The sequence below is a fragment of the Fonticula alba genome, assembly GCF_000388065.1.
Source record: "Fonticula alba strain ATCC 38817 unplaced genomic scaffold supercont2.3, whole genome shotgun sequence".
In the NCBI taxonomy this organism is placed as follows: domain Eukaryota; order Rotosphaerida; family Fonticulaceae; genus Fonticula; species Fonticula alba.
The window spans coordinates 2,762,083-2,763,409 of NW_009242973.1; the positions used below are offsets into that span (position 1 = coordinate 2,762,083).

Sequence of the window (1,327 nt, forward strand, 5' to 3'; positions counted from 1 at the left end):
CCCTCGGGGAACGAGGGGGCGAGGGGGCGGGGGGAGGGGGAGGTGGGGGGGGGGGGGGGGAGGGGGGGGGGGGGGGGGGGGGGGGGGGGGGGGGGGGGGGGGGGGGGGGGGGGGGGGGGGGGGGGGGGGGGAGGGGGGGGGGAAGGAGGGAGGGGGGGGGGGGGGGGGGGGGGGGGGGGGGGGGGGGGAGGGGGGGGACAAGGGCAGCATCGTACCGTCTACCGGGAGAAGCTGAGCCAGGCCCTCAGGGGGGGTGGTCGTGGCATTGTCATGGACAGAGACATCATCGACAGACAGGTCATCAGATTGGGAAGACGCGGTGCTCTTCACCGGAGCCGCTGGCGGAGCATCGGCCACCGCGGGGGGCATCAGATCGGGCTGCTCGTCGGTGGCTGCGGCCGGCATTTTTTGACGATCCTCCAGAGGCTCGGGAGGAGGGGTATCAACAACAACGATGGGGATGGCGGTGACGGCGACGGGAAACTCGCATGCCGAGAGGTCGGGCATTAGAAGGGGGGCCGGGCGGCGGTCTGGCGGTCTACAGTGCAGTGGGTCAGAGACTGGCGGCCAGACGGCAAGCTGGAGAGGACAAATGGGCAGTCTCGGCCGTGGCGGAGCATCGAGACCAGACGGGGGATATGCGGCTGGGCAGGGGAGAAGTACCAAGATGGCCAGGCCAGTGCTCTGCTCGGGGGTGGGGTGGGAGGGAGGGGAGCTCGCGCGCGCGTGTACACAGCAAAGAGGTCCGACAGGAGGTGGGGAGAGGGGAGGGTGGTGGTCGGAGAGGGGGGAGCAGGGGGGGGAGAGAGAGAGAGGGGGGAGGGGAACAGGGGCAGGGAAAAGCGACGGCTGCGCGAGAGGAAGAGCAATTGAGCAAAACGGGCGGGAGTGGGGACGTGGCGCAGGCGACCCTTTTCAGGTTCTCCCACCCCCCGAGACACACACCACATACACTTTCGCACTTTTGCGGGCGCCGCCCCTGGCGGTATCCACGCACACACTGCCAGACACACCTGCCTCCTGTTCGAGGCCATCAAGCCGGAGAAGGCAGCAGGCACAGCTTCCCAGAGTGACGGCCTTGGGGGAAGAACTCCCTAAACGGCCAGGGAGCTGACAATGAACCCCCGCCACGGGAGAGCCAACCGAGGCAACTCGGATGGGTGGGTGTCCAGATTGTTGGGCAAGCCCGTGCGAGAGCGAGGGAGGGCGGGAGAGAGGGAAAGAGAGACAAAGCACAGGGGGCCGGAGAGCCGGCGAAGAAAAGGAGAACGGCCTACGCCCGAGTCCTTCGCGCCCAATCGACTTCCTCCAGGGGGGCGGGGGGGGG

At 69.3% G+C, this 1,327-nt stretch overlaps 1 protein-coding gene across 1 annotated transcript in view; it reads right to left on the minus strand.

Annotated features, from left to right (window-relative positions):
* Positions 1–708, minus strand: part of H696_02373 (hypothetical protein) — a gene marked incomplete at its 3' end in the record, with an annotated part of 4,301 nt that extends 3,593 nt beyond the window's left edge. The window contains exons 1-2 of the mRNA XM_009496273.1: positions 664–708; positions 216–538 (exon numbers count right to left, since the gene is read on the minus strand). Of these exons, the coding sequence (XP_009494548.1) occupies positions 216–507 (292 nt within the window). The 5' untranslated portion in view covers positions 508–538; positions 664–708. The remainder of the gene's footprint in view (positions 1–215; positions 539–663) is intronic.
* Between the last annotated feature and the right edge of the window lie 619 nt (positions 709–1,327).